This window comes from Talpa occidentalis, unplaced genomic scaffold, assembly GCF_014898055.3.
Source record: "Talpa occidentalis isolate TD23 unplaced genomic scaffold, MPIMG_talOcc4v2.1 talOcc4.6, whole genome shotgun sequence".
Lineage (NCBI taxonomy): Eukaryota > Metazoa > Chordata > Mammalia > Eulipotyphla > Talpidae > Talpa > Talpa occidentalis.
The window spans coordinates 93,624,358-93,644,370 of NW_023604972.1; the positions used below are offsets into that span (position 1 = coordinate 93,624,358).

The following is a 20,013-nucleotide window of genomic DNA, read 5'->3' on the forward strand; positions in this document are numbered from 1 at the left end:
CTATGTGACCTCTGACTCAACTCCCAACATTTTCTAAGTCTCGCATCCCCAAGATCAGAGCACTCTCTCCAAAGATGCCGCTCCTACGAGCATCTTCCCTCCCGCAAGGCGGCGGGCGGGAGTGCGCCAGTGTCGAACCCCAGCCCTCCCTGTGGGCGCCACCGCGCGCGCCCCTCTACGCCAAGCGGTGCCCAGGGCTCCGAGGTCGCGCGGGCAGGATCCGACCGTTTCCCGCCACGGCCTCAGGGCCGCCTCTGCCGAGTTCTAGCAGCGCTTGCCACACCTCGGAAGCCACAAGGCTCAAGCGTTAGTTGGATTATGGTAAGTCTCCATCCGTCCTTCGTTTGGGTCTAGCTATCACAGAAAATGCACCAAGCGGACATCGAAAAGACAATGTAAGAAAAATGGGCACAGTTGCCGTAAGATATTAAGGATTGTTAGTAAGATTTAAAAAGCAAAAACTTAGCAGCTCCAGCACCCAATTAACAATAAGCCCCTCCCTTCCCTTTGTGGGATGAATGTTACAGTCCAGACTTTCAGTTTTTGACTAGTTTGAGAGATGGATGGATGGACCGAAGGATAGAGACATGCAGTCACTCACTGAGGGACTGACGTGGGACTACAGTGCGCCAGTGGGAAGAGAGGGACTGAGGGAGGAGGGAATAAATGTGACTCTTGTCAAAGCGCCCAGCCCCAGGCCTGATGGACAGAGGCATCCATGGCGAGGAGAAGAGGCAGATGAAGTCAGGACATGGTATCTCTGGGGTGTAAGACTGTGAGGGCTTGTGCTTTTTCTCCTCAGTGCCAGCTCTATGAATCAAAGTTAGTAGCTAGTAATATATCATTTATTTGATTCATTCATAGTTTTGATATAACTGCACTGAGTAGTATATCTATTTGTATTAATTGAGTCACAGTGATCAAAGTGCTAGACTTAAGATGTGGCATTTACACACTGTAATAGTGATAGATTACTTTGATTTCAAATATATTTGTAGCTGTTTTGGAGTTGTTACCTCATGAACTTCCAACTTAAAATTTTTCTGGAAGGGATACTCAAAAACGTATAGCATAGGGCCTCCCCAGTGGAGCAATGGGTTGAGCACAGCACTGTCCGCAGCCTCTGCAGTGCGGGTTCGATTCCCGGCCGACCAGGGAATGGCACTGCAGACCTCTCCCGTCTCGCCTGCTGCTCCCCTCAGCAGTGTATTTCGGTCATCTGCCTGTTCTGCCCCCTGCTCTGTCTCTGGTGAATCCTCTCACCCTTCCGCGCCTCTGGCCTTGTACCCCAGCTCTTGTATAAAAATGAACAAATCTTAAAAAAAAAAAAAAAAGAACATATAGCATAATACTATTTTGCTGCTGTAAGTGGAAAAAATCACTTGTTTTCTCCTCTTTGGGCACCAGCTGATCAAAGGCATAGAGCGGGTCAGAGGAAGGGAAAAGATTAAAATGAGGATGGCTCTAGCAAGTGTCAAGGACTTAGGATGCAAAGTCCCATGAATGCCTCTCACAGATTTATGTAACCCTTATGTGACAAAACAGATGCAGTCATTCATCATAATAAATAGAACATGGTAAGTACATTCCAAGTAATGACAGTCTTTTTAAGCCTTTTCTACCTCTTCATCACCACTTAAAACCACATCTATATACCACGTAAGGTATTGAGTCAGGAGGCCCTATACTCCCCACCTGAGAACTTGTGTAAATTACTTTTGACTTTGGACCTTAATTCTACAACTGTAAAATCAGAATGACCCAAGTTGAATTAGGGTAACTTTTATTTTTAAATTCTGTGATTCTTTGGAATTAAAAAAAATATGGTTACACTTTCTAATCCACAAAGCTCTTTTAAAATATTAAATTTAAGGGCCTCCCCTGGTTGAGCGCTGGGCTGTGAAGCTGCCTGCAGCCTCTGCAGCTCTGGTTCGATCCCTGGCCACCGGCGAGGGTCCCACATGGCACGACAGACCTCTCCTGTCATGCCTGCTGCTCCCCTCAGCAGTGTGTTTCGTCAGTCTGCCTGTTCTGTTCCCTGCTCTGGCTCTGGTGAGTTCTCTCACTCTCCCACACTTCTGACTATACCCAGTGCTTGTATAAATAAATAAATAAATCTTAAAAAAAAAAAAAGAGGCAGGAGTTTCCTCCTTTAAAAAAAATATTAAATTTAAAATGTATCTTTTGAACATTAACACCAGGGTAGTTATTGTATAATATTGTAAATAGAACAGATATGGAGACTACGCTAGAAATCAGTTTGCAAGTATATATATGTATATATATATCTATATATATATAGATATATATATACATATATATGTATATATATCTATATATATATATACATATATGCACACATACATTTGTATATACACTTAAATACTCTACCCTGTTCTTGTCATCTGGCACTTGTCGAGAACAAAATGTGGATACTCATAATCTCCTAAACAGTGTAACCTATCTCCTGTTGTTGTAGAAACTGAATGTTAACACCAAAGAGAGAAATCCTTGTGGTAGTATTCTTTTCCTTCCATCTTTATGAAGTGTCTGCTGACTTTTAGTCTGTAAAATGCCTTATAGCTTTATATATCCCCTTCAACTTCATTATCAATTTTAATCCTCTCTTTGGTTGATTGACAGAGTAAAAAGAAAGACTAGCTTTCATGTGAATGTGTGCTTAGATATTCATTTGAGGCTTTACCAAAAACCCCCTCTCATTTAATTCCCTATTGGTATTTCTTTAGATATACCATCCTCCCACAATATTCTTCAAAGAATCTTTAATGAGCCCTGCCCCTGGCACATGTACACACAAATCTTCATTACATGAGCATTTGGGTTGTTTGCTGACAGTAACAGATTTATGTTTAAAATACACCCACATCTCATTCTTTAGAATGAGAATTCTAAAGAAATCATGCTTCTGAGCAAAATGATAGCAAAAATACTAAAAAAAAAGATAATTGCCTTGAAAAACTCAAGCAGCTCCTTTTCTCCCCCTGCCCCTTCTGTCATTTTAGGGCATCCTAGAACGTTTAAACTCTGGAGAGGTTGTGATTGGAGATGGAGGGTTTGTCTTTGCCCTGGAGAAGAGGGGCTATGTGAAGGCAGGCCCATGGACCCCAGAAGCTGCTGTGGAACACCCAGAAGCTGGTTGGTGCAAAGTTCTATTCTAGGTTCTCATCAAAAAGCACTATGTCAACCCAAGTCTGGAGCGTAATATCCAACATTGACATTCATAACACATTTTCGTAATATTTATTATTGCCTACTAGGTGCTATACTAGTGTTTAAGTAGATTCAATGTTAGATAAGCACAATGGCTCTCCTGGTTGCTGTCACCCCTTCATCCCTGCCCCTCTAGATGAGCTTCGACCTGGCTCACTGCCTTTCTCTCTGCCCTCCCTCACCTCTACAGGTGATTTCATTCTCCATCTAGTGATCTATCCCATTCTCTTTCTGTCAATGCCTGATCTCCTCATTTCCAGGGAGCTTTTCCTCCACCCTCACCTCAGCAACCCACTCTTACACCTTGCTATCACCAATAACAGTCTGAAATCTCAAACACATCTGAAATCTCACTCCTGACTACCACCTCCTATCTTTTCTGCTCACTCTCTGTAGAACTCCCCCACCTCAATTCACCAAGACTCTCAGTATTGAGATGCATGGAGAGTTTCACCTTTGGGGGCCCAGGCATCATTGACATGTGGCTGCTCATAGGCACCTCATTGCAGGAGCTGGTTCCAAGGCATCATCCTAAGAGCAGGAGAGCCCATTGTTGACATCATGGGAAGGCCCCCTTATATCAGATCCTGGCATCATGTCAAGGCCAGGAGGATCCAGGAGAATGGAGGGACATGGTATCTGCAGGAAGAGGAGCAGGGAATGGGGTAGAAGAAATCTTTCCCTGTTGAAATGCAGCAGTGGTTTTGTCCATCAGGCCCTGAGCCTACTTGACCATCCATTTCTGAGAGTAGTCTTTCACATTCTTTTTTTGTTTCCTACCACTGTAGTCTGTCTTTCTCATAGATGGAGAGTCATGGTGATGTGTGTATGGCTAAGCAGTCACAATAAAACCTGGCCCTATGACTCTGCAGACCAATCTTTTGAAGCAATTTGAACAGAGGTCTCTGGTAACCCTCAGGGTGTTCTGGAGTTGTACAGGTTCTTCAGAGCTGTCCCAAACTGAGTCAAGAGGACTGAGCCTTTGTGTTCTCCCCCTACCAATAGACCAAGCACCAAACAAGCTGTCAGCCCTCCCAATCCCAGGGAAGGAAAGCTCCCTTTGGCCTAGGGAGAATCTCAGCTGGCAGCCAACAAATTGAAAGAAGTTGAATCTTTCAAGGACATTCTTGTGAATATTATCAAGATAAAGTAGGTTTTTTATGTTTATTGAAGAAGAGTATATTTTTATGAACTCAGTAATAAAGGATGAAAACTAAGCACATAAATTGAACTTTGAAATTAAGCATAAAGACTCAGGATCTAGAGTAAGAAACCCTGACATAGTCGCTAAGCTGCATGGTATTGGGGAAATTAACTTAGCTTCTCAGGGATTCAGTTTCCTCTTCTACAAAACTGAAATAATATTGACATCTACCTTAAAAGGTTACTATGAAGATTAAATAAGTTATAGTGTTTAAAATAGTGTCTGTTTAAAGTAGTATCTGGTGCATGTTAAACATTGTTTTAACTATTGTTATTGTTAACTTGGCTGAGTTTATTCTCTTGATAGTATTCTTGGTCGTATAAATCTATGGCTAGATAAACATGTTCACCTAATCCCTACACAGTATCCAAAATATAATAGCCTTTGCACTGTGAAACCCAGCAAATGTATACAATTTATATTTCCAAATAAAAGTAGAAATAATACTGTTTACCCTTAAAAAAAATGAAATCAGTAGGCTTGGGGAACCAAAACAATAATTGTTCTCAAATTTTAATTTCATCAACTGAGTTTGTTAAACTCAGATCCCACTTAGAGATTTAGGTCCTCAAATCTCAAAAGGGGGCTAGAAACCTGCATGTTTATAATTGTACCAAAGTGACTATAAGGTGAATCACATTTTGAGAAGCATTGCATTAAAGGGCTTTAAGGAACAGAATGGAATAATTATTATTCCATTAATTGACTGAGGATTTTAAATATTTCTATTGTTTGTTTCTTAAGGTTCACTTGCTGTATTAAACTCAGCATAAAATGTTTCTTGGGGCAGATGGATTTTAACAATAAACTATCTTTGCCCAATCTCTGCTATATAAACCAAATAAGACTATTATTTAAACTACAAGTTTCAACTTTATAAGTCACCATTTTTTAAAAGTAAACATTAGAGGAGTTCAAAAGAAAGTATTTTCTTTTATTTTATTAATGAAGAAACACCATGTTTCATCTCTTCACCATCTGGGTCTTGAGTATTTTGAACTCATTTAGGTGTGCTAAGCATTTGCTCTACTTTTTCTTATGCATGTTCCATGCTTTTCAAGAATTAATGAAAACTCCATGATACTGAGTCATTAGATTTAACCCTGGCTTCTACAGACTGAAATTCCATATATTCCACCCTGCCAGTGCCTGGTTTAAATTCTGTCACCCACAGTGGACTACAGGGATGCATCAGAAAAGACAAATCTTCTGTAATGTATCTGCACAAGAACATCCTTATGAGGTAGTGGAAGTATTTAGCCTTTTGGGGCAGTGAAAAGTGTTTAAAACATTCCTGCTCCAAATGAGAGGGATGGTCAGCCTTCATGCTATTTTATGCAAATAAATTTGTATCTACAAGTGACTTTCTAATTTAGACTGAAAGATAACTAGAATTAATCTGAACCCTGAAAAGTTTCCCTGCAAGCTGGCCTGCACCCGAAATGTTTTTGTGGGACTGGAGCCCAGGTTGACTTTTTAATGCTGGGAGCAGTAAGAAAAGGAAGGTTTCACTCCAGCTACACAAACCATATCCCAAACCATTTGCAGTCAAATATATCCTGGAATCCAGAATTTGGGGGACTTATTAAAGTTAATAGTGCTCTGTGCTACAAATTATGTAACACTCTCAGTAAGGTCTGAAGCAGTCTTCCTCCCTCATAATCAAGCACTTTTTTTTTTTTTTTTTTTTTTTTGCCTCAAGGACTATGACTACCTAGTCTAATTGGGATACAATTACAAACATCCTCACAGTGGTTCTGATCATGTTTTGTCCCCAAGTGATTCTGTGATAAATTTATTATTCCACTGAAGAAATACTGAAAAGTTTTATTTGACCTCTTAGAGTTCTCTGTGGAATTCCTAACACTTGCGTTTTTCAGGTAAATTTACACGGGTAACTATTTAACTATACTATGGATATTTATAGCTAGAATACACACACACATATCTTGGTTGCATTTAGCTAATTAGCTTCTATGATGATAAAATAAAATAAGTATAATGAAGAGTTTAAAGTCATAAAATGAATATAATTAATTAGAATAGGTTATGTCACTGTTGTAGAGACCAGTCACACCCTGTTAGTGGTTAGAGGACAAAGACTCTAGGATTCATATAAAAAAACATAAAACGGAAATGTAAAGAGTATCCAGAAATTACCATATTTAATTCTCCCAATAAAGTTAATGTCAAAAGTTGTGATGTTTGCACATGGTGGAATCAGGTTTGCTGGACCTGGAGAGTCTTGGGGAATCTGAAGTTGTAATAACTGCTTCTTGGTGAGTCTAAATTGGGTCATACTTTGAGAAACACTGCAGTTTTAAGAAGCATAACAGAATAATCAAAATGATTACAAGCAAGGAGCTGTTTTCACCTTTTTGGGTCACTGCCTTCTTGGTTTCTAATGGATGCCCAAGGTTTAGGACCACTATTTTGGAGCAAATGACCTTCTTTAAAGTGGCTATATAGGAAATAGGGGGTGGGAGAGTCCCACTATATTTCTTCCAACCAGTGAAAGTTTTGCCACTTGGCATTCATTACTGGACCAATGCTTGGGATCCTTGCTCACATTATTCTTCTTCCACTCTGTTACTAGAATTATCTTTCAAACACACAGCCAATCACACACCCTGTTGCTTACAAACTGTTGCTATTTCCCTGCTACATGTAACCTGGAGCCCAGGCTTCTTGGGAAGACATGCTAGTCCTTTCGTATTTTGTCTGCTCACCATTCTGATTTCACCTTCACCTTCACTTTCACCTTCAGCATATCTTCAACATACCCTCAATTCCAGCCCTCCAGACTACTTGCCATCCTCCTTGCCACGCCAGTTCCTTTCTCCTTATCTCTGCTCAGGTAGTCATCATAGGGAGTTCCCATCCCCACCTTCTCTGCTCAGCAAAAATGCCAAAATGATTACTTTTCTGTGAGATCTCCTTCCTCCCTTTGCCTCACATCCATGGTAGAAATAAGCTCTTTTATCTGGCAAGAGACCCCAAACCCACTTCTCATTAGCTTTCAAGATGTACAAATGCCAAACAACATTTTTAATTTTAAGGAGATGCTTTCATATTTCTTCATTTAGAGCCTTTTGAAAATATGGGTCAGTAAACTGATAGAAATTAATACCTTTACTCATTCCTTTCTCAAGTTCGCCAGCTTCATAGAGAGTTCCTCAGAGCTGGATCGAATGTCATGCAGACCTTCACATTTTATGCCAGTGAAGACAAGCTGGAAAACAGAGGAAACTATGTTGCTGAGAAGATATCAGTGAGTAAAACCATACATGGAACTTTTATGAGGGCATAGTGGACATATTTATCATCGCAAAAGTTTTCATAGAGAAAACTGTTGAGATTCTTCAGAGTTTGGTTTTGTCTTAAATAATACAGAAACGATATACGTGTGGATAACACTCAGGTTTTAGCTGGAGCCTCTGAATTAACAGAAAGACATTTGATGAAACAGATCAAATTAGAACCAAATTAATGATTTTCCCAGTCTCTTGACTGTTACTGACTGAACATCTTTACAAATTCTTATGATCTTATAGTTGATTAAAAAATTTTACTTGAGTGAATTTAGTTGAGTTACTCAACAATGGTACAGGTACAATTTCTTACATCAGCAACTGCATATATCATGCCACACCACTACCAAATTTCCCATCACATCCACCAACAATTAATCGATCCCTTCTAACTATTCCTGCCCCTATAATCTTCTCTGGCAATGACTAATCTGTTCTCAGAGTCAGTGTTTGTTTTGTCTTGTTTGTTCATTTTCCCTTTATAGTTAACAAAACACATTTGGTATTTCTTTTTCTCCTTTTGATTGATTTCACTTAGGCATAATCCCATTAAGATCCATCCATGTTGTTGCAAATAGAAAAATTTCATCTTTTTATGGCTGAGTAGTATTCTGTTTTGTATATATATCACATCTTTTCTATTCATTCATCTGTCATTACCAGGCACTTGAGTCATTTCCGTTTTTGGGCTATTTTGAATAAGTGCAATGAACATAGGAATGCACACATCTTTTCAAATTGGTGTTTTTCTATTTTTTTTTAAAGATTTATTTATTTATACAAAAACCGGGGTACAGGCAAGCAGCGGGCGAGACAGAAGAGGTCTGCTCGCTGGCCGGCCAGCATCAAACCGGCACTGCAGAGGCTGTAGACAGCTTTACAGCGCAGTGCTCAACCGCCTGCGCCACCAGGGGAGGCCCTGTTTTTCTATTCTTTAGGTAAATACCCAGAAGTTGAGTTGATGGGTCAAGTGATAGAGCTACTTTTAATTTTATGAGGAATCTCCATACTGTTTTCCAGAGTGGCTATACAAATTTACATTCCTAGCAACAATGCATGAAATTTTCTTTTTCTCCACATCCTTGCCAATATTATAGTTTTAAAATATGACATAGAGTAGGGGCAAGGTATAAGTTCAAGGAATTATGAACCTGGAATCTTTCCCTACTTACTACAAGAAACTATGTGAAACTACATTTACTTATCAGCTTGGCAACTTCTTCATCTCTAAAATGAAAAGGGGTTAAGTGCAAGGGGTTGAGAGACAACCTATGAAGCTGTACACAGCCACTGCAGCACGAATTCGATCCCCGGCCATGGAGCTACCCACATGGCACAGCAGACTTCTCCTGACTCACCCACTGCTTCCCTCAGCAGTGTATTTCAATTGATCTGCCTGTTCTGTTTCCCACTCTGTCTCTGGTGAATCCTCTCACTCCCATACCTCTGGCCTGTCCTCTAGTTCTTGTATGCATAAATAAATAAATCTTAAAAAAAAGTAAAATGAAAAGGGAGTTCTTAATTTCTACAAGTTTATGGGAGTTACAGCATTGGTTTTATTTTTTTAATTAGGGTAAGTATCAGTTTTTAAGGCCTAATTAAACAATATCTTATTTGTGATACTTTTATCTGTCAATTGAGAAAATACATAATCATAAAATAACAAAAATTCTGTAATCATTTGAATTGAATTTAATTCTAATTAATCATAAAAGTGAATTATTATCATTGCCACTGTTTGCTAGGTATTCTTCTAAGTGCAGCTCAGGAATTGGCAGGTGCCGGATCCTTTTATGCAAGACCCTTACCCTCTCACGGATCTTTGGTTTAATGTAATATCCTAGATACCACAATTATGAGATGTATTTCTTTCATCACTATTATTAGTGTTATTGCTAATTGCTGACCTTGGTAAACACTGAACTATTCCATCTCTGTATTTTCTGGAATAAAGTCACCTCTGGAATCACACAATGGAAATATGGGCATTTGAGTAATAAGTTTGTTTTACTTTCACATGAAAATGTAGATATTTTCTATATTCAACCATTTTAGGGGCAGAAAGTCAATGAAGCTGCTTGTGACATTGCCCGACAAGTGGCTGATGAGGGAGATGCTTTGGTGGCAGGAGGAGTGAGTCAGACACCTTCGTATCTTAGCTGCAAGAGTGAAACTGAAGTTAAAAAAGTATTTCAGCAACAATTAGAGGTCTTTATGAAGAAGAACGTGGACTTCTTGATTGCTGAGGTAAACAAAGATATTACCAAAGAAAATTACACTTTACACTTTCTCTGCTTTGAAGTTTATGAAAACCATGTGAAACTAGGTGCTAAACTTGACTAATAAGAGTAATGTTTACTTTTGAACTCTCTCTTACAAGTTAGAACTTTTACTAAATTTGATTTAATCTAGCACAGTGGATCTTTGAGCCTTCTAACTGCAAGTCAGATAGAAATCACCATTCTATTCTGTTTCAAAAATGTTGTATATCACAACTCAGAGTTTGAAAAGTGCTCATCTGCTGATAAATTAGGAATAGAATAAGTTTTCAAATTATTTGGGGAGAAACAAGTTTAAAAGCACATTGCCCTTGTCTTATTTCAGTATTTTGAACATGTTGAAGAAGCTGTGTGGGCAGTTGAAGCCTTGAAATCATCTGGGAAACCAGTGGCAGCGACCATGTGCATCGGCCCGGAGGGAGACCTGCATGGAGTGCCCCCGGGCGAGTGTGCAGTTCGCCTGGTTAAAGCAGGTGATGACGGATTTTGATTGGTTTGCAATTAGAGAGGTTTTTAAAATAATACACAAATGCATGTCCACCCACAAACCAGTATGTACTACTTTTGTTAAAAAGGAAACCATTCATTTATCTTTTGAGGATTATAATGATACTATTATTGAGTCCCAAAGCAAAAAATGTTTAAAACATATAAATGCCAGCCATTTGAAAGGGTGAAGTAGACTTATGCTGGAGGTTTGACACCTTAAAATGAGAAGAAATTTGGTAAATCTAAAAGAGGATTAGGAAAAAATGTGTTTGTTTTAAATTTATGTCAAGAAGTCTTTAAACTTTAATAGTTTTTAAGTTAGTTGCCCTCTTTGCCAAAGTTTTTTCAGTCTCATAAATTACTGGTATGCTTTGCCTTTTTGTAATGGGTGTAATAAATCAAGAAACTCTTTGATATGAAATACTGCCCACCTAATTTATCTTTTTATATAGTTTTCTTTCTTGATATTGGGTTTCATTTCAATTAGGGAAAACCTGCAAACTGTTTTCAAAGCTGCCTCATTTTGATGCCAACGAATAGCACAGTGTCAGAGAGTCTGACTTGCTCTGTGGTATAGAGAGATTTTGATTGGTTATTTGTTTAATTTCTGATATTTATCCAACTCTTGATATGTCATGAAAGTTCCTTCATATTTATCATTAATAAAAACAATTATTTAGATTTAGGAGTGAAGTTGTAGAACCCTAATTTTGGACTGAAAATATAACAATGGTAGGAAAAGCAAGTTAAGTTGTTTTAAAAGTATCAAAGGAAGCCTTCATCATTCCCATGTTAATTGGCAGGGATTCTTGGCCTGCATCCAATCTATGGATAGGACTATGTCCGATGTTTATATTTCTCTATAATCTCTTATAAGGACTTTTATACCTAATTAACATCCAATAAACAGAGAACATATGATTAATTCATTAATGTAATCATACCAAGTAAGGAAGGAGAAACTTGGGCAACAGAGCATGCAAAAAAAAAAAGGAAGAAGGAAAGAAAGAAAAAGTAGTCAAGATCCAAATGAAATGTAAAGTAAGCTGTTGAATATACAAGTCTGGAACTTAAATGAAAGGTCAGAGTTAGAGAAGTTTGGGAGAGTTCTAGATACAGATGGTACTGAAAGCTCTGGGACTGAAAAGGAAATATAAATGAAAAAGGGAAGATGGCTTGGTGGAATCCAGGGACACTGTGGGATTGAGGGGGTCAGCCTTGGTGAGAGATCAGCATGCAATAAAAAAAAAAGCAGCCTGGGAGCCAGAAGCAACACTCAAAATCATAAAAGTTATCAGATGCCAATAAGGGGGTGTTGATGAAGGAGAGAATGGGTTCAGGGTTAAATGCTGCTGAGATGTTGAGTAAGATTAAAACAGAGAATCTACTACTGGATTTGGTAGGATTGAGATCATTGGTGCCCTTAACAAAAGTTTATATAGAGGAACGATGGGGAATGAGGCCTGACCGGAGCATGCATGAAGAGCAAACTGTAAACCCAGCCCACTGAGAACTAAAGATGTCATGGTTTGTAACATCAGCTCTGTGGCTCCTAGAATCTGGATGTTGATGTTACTCTCATTATAGACAGAATCTCTTCTGTCCTATTCTTGGTATTTTTATATACAACTACAAAATTTTAGGCCATGAGCCATCAAAAAAAAATCATAGTTGAAGATGGAAACAATCCAAGTGTCCAGATGATGAATGAATAGACAAATGGGATGTGTCCATACAAGGGAACACCCATAAACTGAATAAAGGAGTGAAGTTCTGATACATGCTCTAACTAGGGTGAACCTTGAAAACATGATACTAAGTGAAATAGGTCAGTCACAAAAGAACAAGTCTTGTATTATTTCACTTACGTAGAATAAGCAAATCAACAAAGACAGAAAATGCATTACCAGGGACTAGAGGAAAGGGAATAGGGAGTTAGTGCTTAATAGGCACAGGGTTTCTCTCTGGAGTGACAAAAGTTCTGGAAATAGTGATGATTGCAACAAAATTGAATTAAACTGCATACAAATATCAAATATATATAAATAAGGGTGTACATATACATATATATGTTGTGTGTATATAACCACAAGAATAAAGAAAGAAAAGTTCTATTTGGGAATTCCTTCTATCTTGACAGGATGGATTGTAAGTATTCTGGTCATACTGTCTCCTTGTATCTTCTGGAGAAAGAAACCTCAAAAATTAGTACAATGATTGCAATAATCAACTGTTTGGTCCAGAAATGATTAAGAACATAAAGAATATAAAGTTTTTTTGGTAAAATTTGTTGTTTGATTTAATAAGGACAAACAACAAATTTTAGAGAAAAAAAATCTTTGCAACAATCCCATATAGTTGTGAGTCTGGGGAGGCGAAAATGTAAATGAGAAGCTTGTCAAAATGAATAATAGACTGTTAGCCACTTCTATTAGCTAGAGTCAAAGGGCTTTTGAGTTTTTTTCCTAATTACAAACCCCAAACACAAAATTCCTCCAGAAAACATGTTACAGAAAAACTTTTTCCTAAATTACATTCTGCTGTTGCGCCCAAGAAAGTATATTATTAAATTGACCTAATGAAAGGGAACATTGATTTATTCCTCCAATGAGTGGTATGGTAACCACAGGTACAATCTAGCAGCTGGGAGTATTGAAAAATTAGTGTGCTTGCAATATAATGTCAAAGATTGAAAAATTGACTACTAAAACTTGAAGTTAAAAAAACTCTAATAATGATTTTTTTAATAAAAAAGATGGACAGTCAAGTGTGCATAAATGACACTTCAATTATACCAGACTCTTCAAAGCACTTTTCACAGAAAGCACTTGCTGCCTGTTAGTAATCATTCTTGCTCAAGGGTAAGATAGGTTTTAAGGGACCAAGGACCAAATACTGTACTTCCAGTTCACTGTTATAAATAAAACCTCCCTAATGGAGACGAGAGTTAAGTCTACTGGTTTCTGGTGACTCCCTAAAGCGAAAATGTTCTTCCTATTTGCAGGAGCTTCCATCATCGGTGTGAACTGCCACTTTGACCCCACAATTAGTTTGCAAACAGTGAAGCTCATGAAAGAAGGCTTGGAGGCTGCCAGGTTGAAAGCCCACCTGATGGCTCAGCCCTTGGCCTACCACACCCCTGACTGCAGCAAACAGGGATTTATTGATCTTCCGGAATTCCCCTTTGGTAAGACAGATGTTTTATAAATTGTCTCAATGTCTTCATGTTTGATAAATTTCAAATCTATAGCCATAATATTTTATCATAGTAAAGAAATGACTCCATATCTCTTTATTTCTTGCCCCCGGTTCCTTCCCTGCAGCCAAAACCCCACTAATATAAGATAGCAGTAGAAGGAAAAGATAGGACCACAAGCAAAATACTTGAATCAACATCTAGATAGACAATTAGTCATACTTGTAGTTTGCCCCACCTTTCACCCCCCCCCCCAAATGCTCTCGTAGATGAGAATCAGTGAAGATATTGGTTTTGGTCCCAGCTGACTTTGGTCTGCTGACTTGTGTGACCTTAGCAAAATACTTTAGTTCCTCAAGATCTTAATTTTCTCTTCCAAAAATTAAGAATATTAGAGCAGGTTATCTCCAAGATTCTTTTTGCCTATTATGAACATTGCTCAGATACTCCAGGATCTGGGGCTAGGGGAAGATAGCATCACTGGGTTACTGTATAGCAAATCTGAATGAAGAGACCAAGTAGATGAGTTGAGGGAAAACTTGCAGTCTAGGCAGAAGGATAAAGCATGTTTGGGAAATAAAGGTGAGTCTACCTTGAAAATCACACCAAAGAGGTCAGCAGGGCCAAAGCATGGTCAGCCCCCTATTCCAATCTCAGCTTCTTTTACCATGTCCTATATTCTATAGGAACCCACAGAGAAGTAAGATATTTAAAAAATAATCACTCTAGGAGAACCATGGAAGGAGAATGGCAAAGATTTTGTATAATTTATGCTGTAGAACAAATCACTATAAAACTTAGTAAATAATAAAAATTAAATAACAAACACTTAAATTTCATAGTTTCTTTGGTTCATGAATTTGGGAGCAGCATAGCTGGCTAACTCTTGTTCTGGTGTCTTAAGAGGTTTACAGCCCAGATACGGGTTGGAGCTGAAGACCTGATGGAGGTTAGGGGATTTCCTTCCATGTTCTCTTATTTGGCTATTGGGAATTTCACTTTCTTGCTGTCTATTAACTGGAGGCATCAGTTACTCAGCTCATTGGCCTTTAGGTTGTGATGTTTAAGTGTTCTCACATCATGGCAGCTGGCCTCCCCCTAAATGAGTGTTCTAAGAGAGAACAAGGCAGAAACCATAATGTCCTTTATGACCAAGCCTCCAAAGTCACAAAACCCTACCTATTGCCATATTCACTGCCAACCTGATATAATGTACATGAAGGTGAGAACATCAGTTGGCAGGAACCATGGGGAACCATATTGAAACTAGTTTTCATGACATTTAAAGCAGGATAAACACAAAGAAGCTGATAGCTTATAAAAGTTGAAATTTGAATATTCACAACTTAATTAATGTATTGAAATTACATATCTATTATAACTGCTTATCTTAAATATTTTAAAAAATTAATTCAGACAAAATGCAATTTATTTTACAGGACTGGAACCCAGAGTTGCAACCCGATGGGATATTCAAAAATATGCCAGAGAGGCCTACAACCTGGGTGTCAGGTTTATTGGGGGGTGCTGTGGATTTGAGCCCTACCACATCAGGGCCATTGCAGAGGAGCTGGCCCCTGAAAGGGGATTTTTGCCACCAGCTTCAGAAAAGCATGGCAGCTGGGGAAGTGGTTTGGACATGCATACCAAACCTTGGATTAGAGCCAGGTAAAAAATTTACACCAATTGTGCCAAACCATACTCATTTAGATTATGAATATTTCAAGTTCAAGTGAGGTTATTATAAAGAGTGCAGCTAATTTGCTGTGTGATAACGAAGAATCAGTTGTTCTCCTTAAACATCTCACTGAGATGTTTATAAAACAGCCTTACGAAGTGATTTATGGAGAAGGCCTTAAGAATATAGATTATAAATTGTGTAAGTTGCAATGAAATGTGATTTCTTGCTCTAGGAAAGCACCATTCATGTGGTGGACATTAACATTGAATGAATTGGTTAAGAATTAAGTATAACAAATATTAATTCAGTGCCTGTTCTATGCCAAGCATGATTCTTAAGACTGGGAATATTGTGTTAAGATAGAAAAGGTCTTTGCCCTCAGAGCTTACATTGCACTGGTGGGGATGAGCAATAAACAGACATATATAAAGGGATAAAGGTAAAGGGATACTGTGATAACTGCTTTGGTAGAGGCATGGATTTTTAAAAAGTTAACAATGAAGAGAGTAACTGCCTCTGCCTAATTAATATTTTAGAAGAAAGGGCTTTTTGGCTGGGTTTTGAAGGACTAAGCAGGCATCCACAAGATAGAAAAGGGAATGGAGGGTGAGTACCCCAAACAGAAAGAGCAGTGCCAGTGTTTCTCCAACATGGAGCACAATTATGTTAGACATTGTGGACAATGAGGTAGCAAGCTAGACAAACACAGCACTGTCCCCAAGGATTTGCCAGTGTAGTAGGCAGAGAGATAAACAAGGTTCAAGTTAATATAGTAAGTTCAAGGATAAAGATATGCATGGATGCTGTGGGTCTGAGCTAATGGCTCATGGTATAAAAGACAGGGGTGGTAGCTAGTGAAGGATTTCTAAGATTTTTTTAAGATGCTGAAACTGAACTTTGAAGGACGAAGTACATTGGTAGACAAGGGAACACGCTATACAAAAGCATAAGAGAAGAGAAAAAAGAATGATGTGTTAAAAAAACTGGAAGTTTGGGGATAATGGAGACAGACTTTGATAGAAGATACCTGTCAGGAATAGCAGGATGCCTTTTAATTGTGCTAATGAACTATCTGACTTCCTCTCAAGGCAGTGAGGATGCTAGAGGGTCTCAAGTGGTCCAGGACAAGGTCATATTTGCAAGTTAGCAAAATTTTTTTTTTTAAAGATTGATTTATTTTATTTATACAAACACTGGGTATAGTCAGAAGCCAGAAGCGCGGGAGGGTCAGAGAACTCACCAGAGCCAGAGCGGGCAGACTGACGAAGAAATACATTGCTTAGGGGAACAGCAGGCACAGCAGGAGAGGTCTGTCGCGCCACGTGGGACCCTCACTCGGTGGCCAGGAATCGAGCTGGCGCAGCAGAGGCTGCGGGCAGCTTTGCAGCCCACCGCTGAACCGCTGCACCACCAGGGAAGACCCAAGTTAGCAAATTTTTATATAAGCCTTGAGACAGGGGCACCTGTGAGGAAGCTTTTGCTAGACTAGATTCCAAATATGTTGAGGCACTGAGGTAAAAGGAGACAATAGAATTAGAAAGGAGAAAGATGTAAGATCCACAGAGTGGGAGCTACAGAAGCAATACTGGGCTTGGAGAAGAGCAGCAAATGAGGCCTCAGCTGGTTCATTTGGGCAGTTCCAGTGAGGATGGAAAGATAGTATAGGCTGGAGAGAAAATATCCTTATTCTAAATTCTTAGGTCTTGATCACTATGCATATCTTACCATTAGAAATTCAAGTTAATTTTAGACCTACAGATTCTAGAGAAGGAAAAATTTTACCCAAAATTAACAAATGTGTATTAGTGAATATACTTTCAGAGTCCAAAGATGGCTCCATGGAGATACTCAAGCTCAGTGGCCTGGGGACCCACACTCAGGGAAAAGTCTAATGTGTGTTTTGTTAACACAGGGCCAGGAAGGAATACTGGCAGAATCTTAGGATCGCCTCTGGCAGGCCATACAACCCTTCAATGTCAAAGCCAGATGCCTGGGGAGTGACCAAAGGAACAGCTGAGCTGATGCAGCAGAAAGAAGCCACAACTGAGCAGCAGCTGAGACAGCTCTTTGAAAAACAAAAATTCAAATCTTCACAGTAACCTCGGTAGAACCCATTTCTACTGAATTCCTCTATGCTTGGACCACAGTTCCTAAAGATAAGGAAAAGATGGTTAAACAGCAATGCTTGTTTAATGCCAGCCTACACATAAAAATATTAGCTGTACAAAATAGAATTGCACGTAGCACTTGATAACTTTGAAAGTATGTTTTAGAAGTTTACTTAGAAGCAAAATAAAAAAATAAATCTTAAGCAGGTTTACTTAGCACCCATTGTGCAGAAGGTATTAAGGAAATCTCTGTGACTAAGGAAAAGTAATCCCTACATTAATCCTACTTCAAGAAGTTTGCAGGCTTGTAAGGAAGATGAGACATGAACTGATAATAAATGACTCGCACCTGGACAGGGACAGATAAAATGCTATGGGGAAGTGACGTCCAAACTCTTTTGAACATGACCTTTAGTAAGAAACACAATTTATATAAATGACCCAGTAAAGCACATTACCACAAACCTTTGAAATAAAATTGTGATCCATTCTCATATCTCTGGTATCTTCTATTCCATTCCTTCCCATTCCTATTTTATTACTAAAATATGCTAGTTGTGACATTTCAAATTGATTTTGTGAACCATTACTGGGTTTTGACTCACACTTTGAAAAGCACTGCCATGGGACACTTTTTAAAATTTATTCTTAGAAAATTGGATAGGACCCAATCTGTAAGTATCCAAGCCCAGAGTGCAGCTCTCAGAATTCCAGAGTTTTTCTCTTTCTTGATCCATTTTTTTACTACTAAGAAACATACAGACCAACAGAGGGGGGTGAGCAGATATAAGTATGTAGGCCTTCTACATCCTGCTCAAAATTGTACCCACCTAAATGCCTCCCATTGGTAAGACTGAGTAGTAGAATATGTGTTACTTTGGTAGCTTTGGGGGAAAAAAGTAGAATAAAAAAAGAGATTCTCCAAACTCTATCTAGGTTTATTAGACTAACAATATCTACTGTCCTTTAAGAACTCAAGTCTGAAAATGCAAGAATAAACATGGCAACTCTAAACTTACTAGAAAAGAGTTCGTACTGCTTTTTAAACATTCTCGGGTTGATTTAGTTGTTTTGAAGTGGTAATTTTTCAGCTACTAAAAAGAAGAGCAATAAGACTTAGCTGTATTTGATTCATATTTTCATCCTATAACTTGTCACGTCCTGTATGAAATATCTATACTTCAGATTACCCATCTATTAAAAAAATACTATTACCTACCAACTTCATCAGTATGCTAGAGTTTTAAAAGAGATAGTTACAGTATTTATAGGGGAAAAAAATTCCAGAATTTTCTTACTAAGACAATTAGTAATCTAATCCATATCCTCCCATACACAGAAATAGAGCCAAACCAGTACAACTCTCAGAGGCTGCATATAACTGAGGTAAACTAAGAGAAAAGCAAACGCTGCCCCCCCTTTTTTTTAAATAATAAATTTTATTTTTATATTACCCCATACAATTGCAAACCCCCCATTCTGACCCCAATCCCTCCCCTCCCACCCCCCACCCCCAAAAAGTGTCTCTGGTTCATAGTTTTTTGTTGATTTTGATTTTCACTTTCTTATAGTTATTCATTTTCCTGGTCCCTTATTTAAGTTTTCTAGATTCCTGCTATGAGTGAGACCATCCGGTATTTTTCTTTTTCTTTTTGGCTTATTTCGCTGAGCATGATCCCTTCCAGCGCCATCCATGTTGCTGCAAATTGCATGTGTTTATCTTTTTTGAATGCTGAGTAATATTCCATGGTATATATGTACCACATCTTCTTGACCCAGTCATCTATTTTTGGGCATTTGGGTTGTTTCCAAAGCTTAGCTATTGTAAATAGTGCTGCTATAAACATAGGGGTGCAGGTGTTCTTTGGAATTGATGTTTCTGTGTCCTTTGGGTAAATACCTAGGAGTGGAATTGCTGGATCATATGGAAGCTCTATGTTTAGTAGGTCCAGAAATCTCCACACAGCTCTCCATAGTGGTTGGACCAGTTTGCACTCCCACCAACAGTGGAGAAGAGTTCCTTTTTCTCCACAACCTCGCCAACATTTGCTGTTGCTAGTTTTTTTAATATGTGCCATTCTCACTGGTGTAAGATGGTATCTCATGGTAGTTTTGATTTGCATTTCCCTGATTACAAGTGATGTTGAACATTTTTTCATATGCCTGTTGGCCATTTGCATTTCCTCTTCAGAGAAGTTTCTTTTTAGCTCTTCTGCCCATTTTTTGACTGGATTATTTTCTTTGTTGTTGCTGAGTCTCATCAGCTCTTTGCAGATTTTTGTGATCAGTCCTTTATCATTAGTGTTGTGTAATGTTCTCCCAGTTGGTGGGGTCCCCCCCTTTTTTTTTTTTGCAAAGTTGCTATCTACCATTTCTCACAAATCAGTTTCAATAGTGCTTTTTTACTGTGCTTTTCTATTACTGCGTAAGATTCATGCCCCTTTAATATTATCTTCAGAACTTTATTGCCACACAAAACATCATAACTTTTACTGAGTCTTATATTTGCTTGGT

At 38.5% G+C, this 20,013-nt stretch overlaps 1 protein-coding gene across 3 annotated transcripts; it reads left to right on the forward strand.

Moving 5' to 3' along the window:
* Positions 1-203: 203 nt before the first annotated feature.
* On the forward strand, positions 204-18,417 carry BHMT (betaine--homocysteine S-methyltransferase). 3 transcript variants are annotated; one of them, XM_037529157.2, is made up of 8 exons: positions 204-321; positions 3,024-3,156; positions 7,588-7,706; positions 9,802-9,993; positions 10,351-10,498; positions 13,519-13,701; positions 15,150-15,378; positions 17,304-18,417. In XM_037529157.2, the coding sequence occupies exons 1-8, from the start codon at positions 319-321 to the stop codon at positions 17,488-17,490; spliced, it is 1,194 nt and encodes a 397-aa protein (XP_037385054.1). In that variant the 5' UTR covers positions 204-318; the 3' UTR covers positions 17,491-18,417. The 3 variants fall into 3 exon arrangements, with proteins under 3 accessions (XP_037385054.1, XP_037385055.1, XP_054543863.1); XM_037529158.2 differs by lacking the exon at positions 204-321 and adding an exon at positions 1,413-1,577; XM_054687888.1 differs by lacking the exon at positions 204-321 and adding an exon at positions 6,138-6,315 and having other exon boundaries at positions 3,126-3,156.
* The last annotated feature ends 1,596 nt before the right edge of the window (positions 18,418-20,013 follow it).